This window comes from Nestor notabilis, unplaced genomic scaffold (assembly GCF_000696875.1).
Source record: "Nestor notabilis isolate BGI_N333 unplaced genomic scaffold, ASM69687v1 scaffold23616, whole genome shotgun sequence".
Classification (NCBI taxonomy): Eukaryota; Metazoa; Chordata; class Aves; order Psittaciformes; family Psittacidae; genus Nestor; species Nestor notabilis.
This window is the reverse complement of record NW_009934560.1, coordinates 755-1,449: the sequence shown is the minus strand read 5'-3', so window position 1 is coordinate 1,449 and position 695 is coordinate 755. Positions and strand designations below refer to the sequence as shown.

General features: G+C 57.4%; 1 protein-coding gene across 1 annotated transcript in view; it reads left to right on the top strand.

Annotated features, from left to right (window-relative positions):
• Window positions 1-112: 112 nt before the first annotated feature.
• Window positions 113-695, top strand: part of TMEM161A (transmembrane protein 161A) — a gene marked incomplete at both ends in the record, with an annotated part of 1,306 nt that continues 723 nt past the window's right edge. The window contains 2 exons of the mRNA XM_010017420.1: window positions 113-269; window positions 578-694. Of these exons, the coding sequence (XP_010015722.1) occupies window positions 113-269; window positions 578-694 (274 nt within the window). The remainder of the gene's footprint in view (window positions 270-577; window position 695) is intronic.

The following is a 695-nucleotide window of genomic DNA, read 5'->3' as shown; positions in this document are numbered from 1 at the left end:
TGGATGCTCTTGGTAACCCCCCCCGTGCACCCACTGCTCCCTCTGCATTGCCCTGGGCACGGGACACCCTGTGGGTCCCCACAGCGCAGTGACGTGTCCCTCTGTCACGCAGTGCTGCGTTATTTCCTGGACTACCAGTGGTTTGTGGACTTTGCTGTCTACTCCACCGCCGTCTATGTCTTCACTGAGGGCTACTACTGCCTGGTGGACCCCCAGAAGGAGATGAACATCGGGGTGCTCTGGTGCCTGCTGACAGTTGTCTTCTCCGTGTATCCTTGTTCTGACTTTTGGGGTGTGATTGTCACCACCCGCCAGCTCCAGGCTGCTGGTGGCAGCCCGCCACCCTCAGCTTTCCCCCGTTAAAAGCCAGTTGAGATGGAAAACTTCAATTTATGGGTTTATAAAGCACTCAGTGATGAGCTATAAGGGTGCCCAATGAAAACCTTCCCGCAGAGAAGGTGGCAGCAGCCTAACGATGCAGATGCTTTATGATGTGCTAATGGGCAGGGGGGTCCTGCTGGTGCTGGGGAGGGTCCTGAAGCTCCTCATTTCCTTGACCTCCTCCCCTCACGCGCAGCAAGGTCTTCTTCATGGTGATGCGCCATTACTTCCGCTCAGAGGAGGGGGGCGAGCGCTCCGTCTGCCTCACCTTCGCCTTCTTCTTCCTCCTCCTCGCCATGGTGGCCCTGGTCATC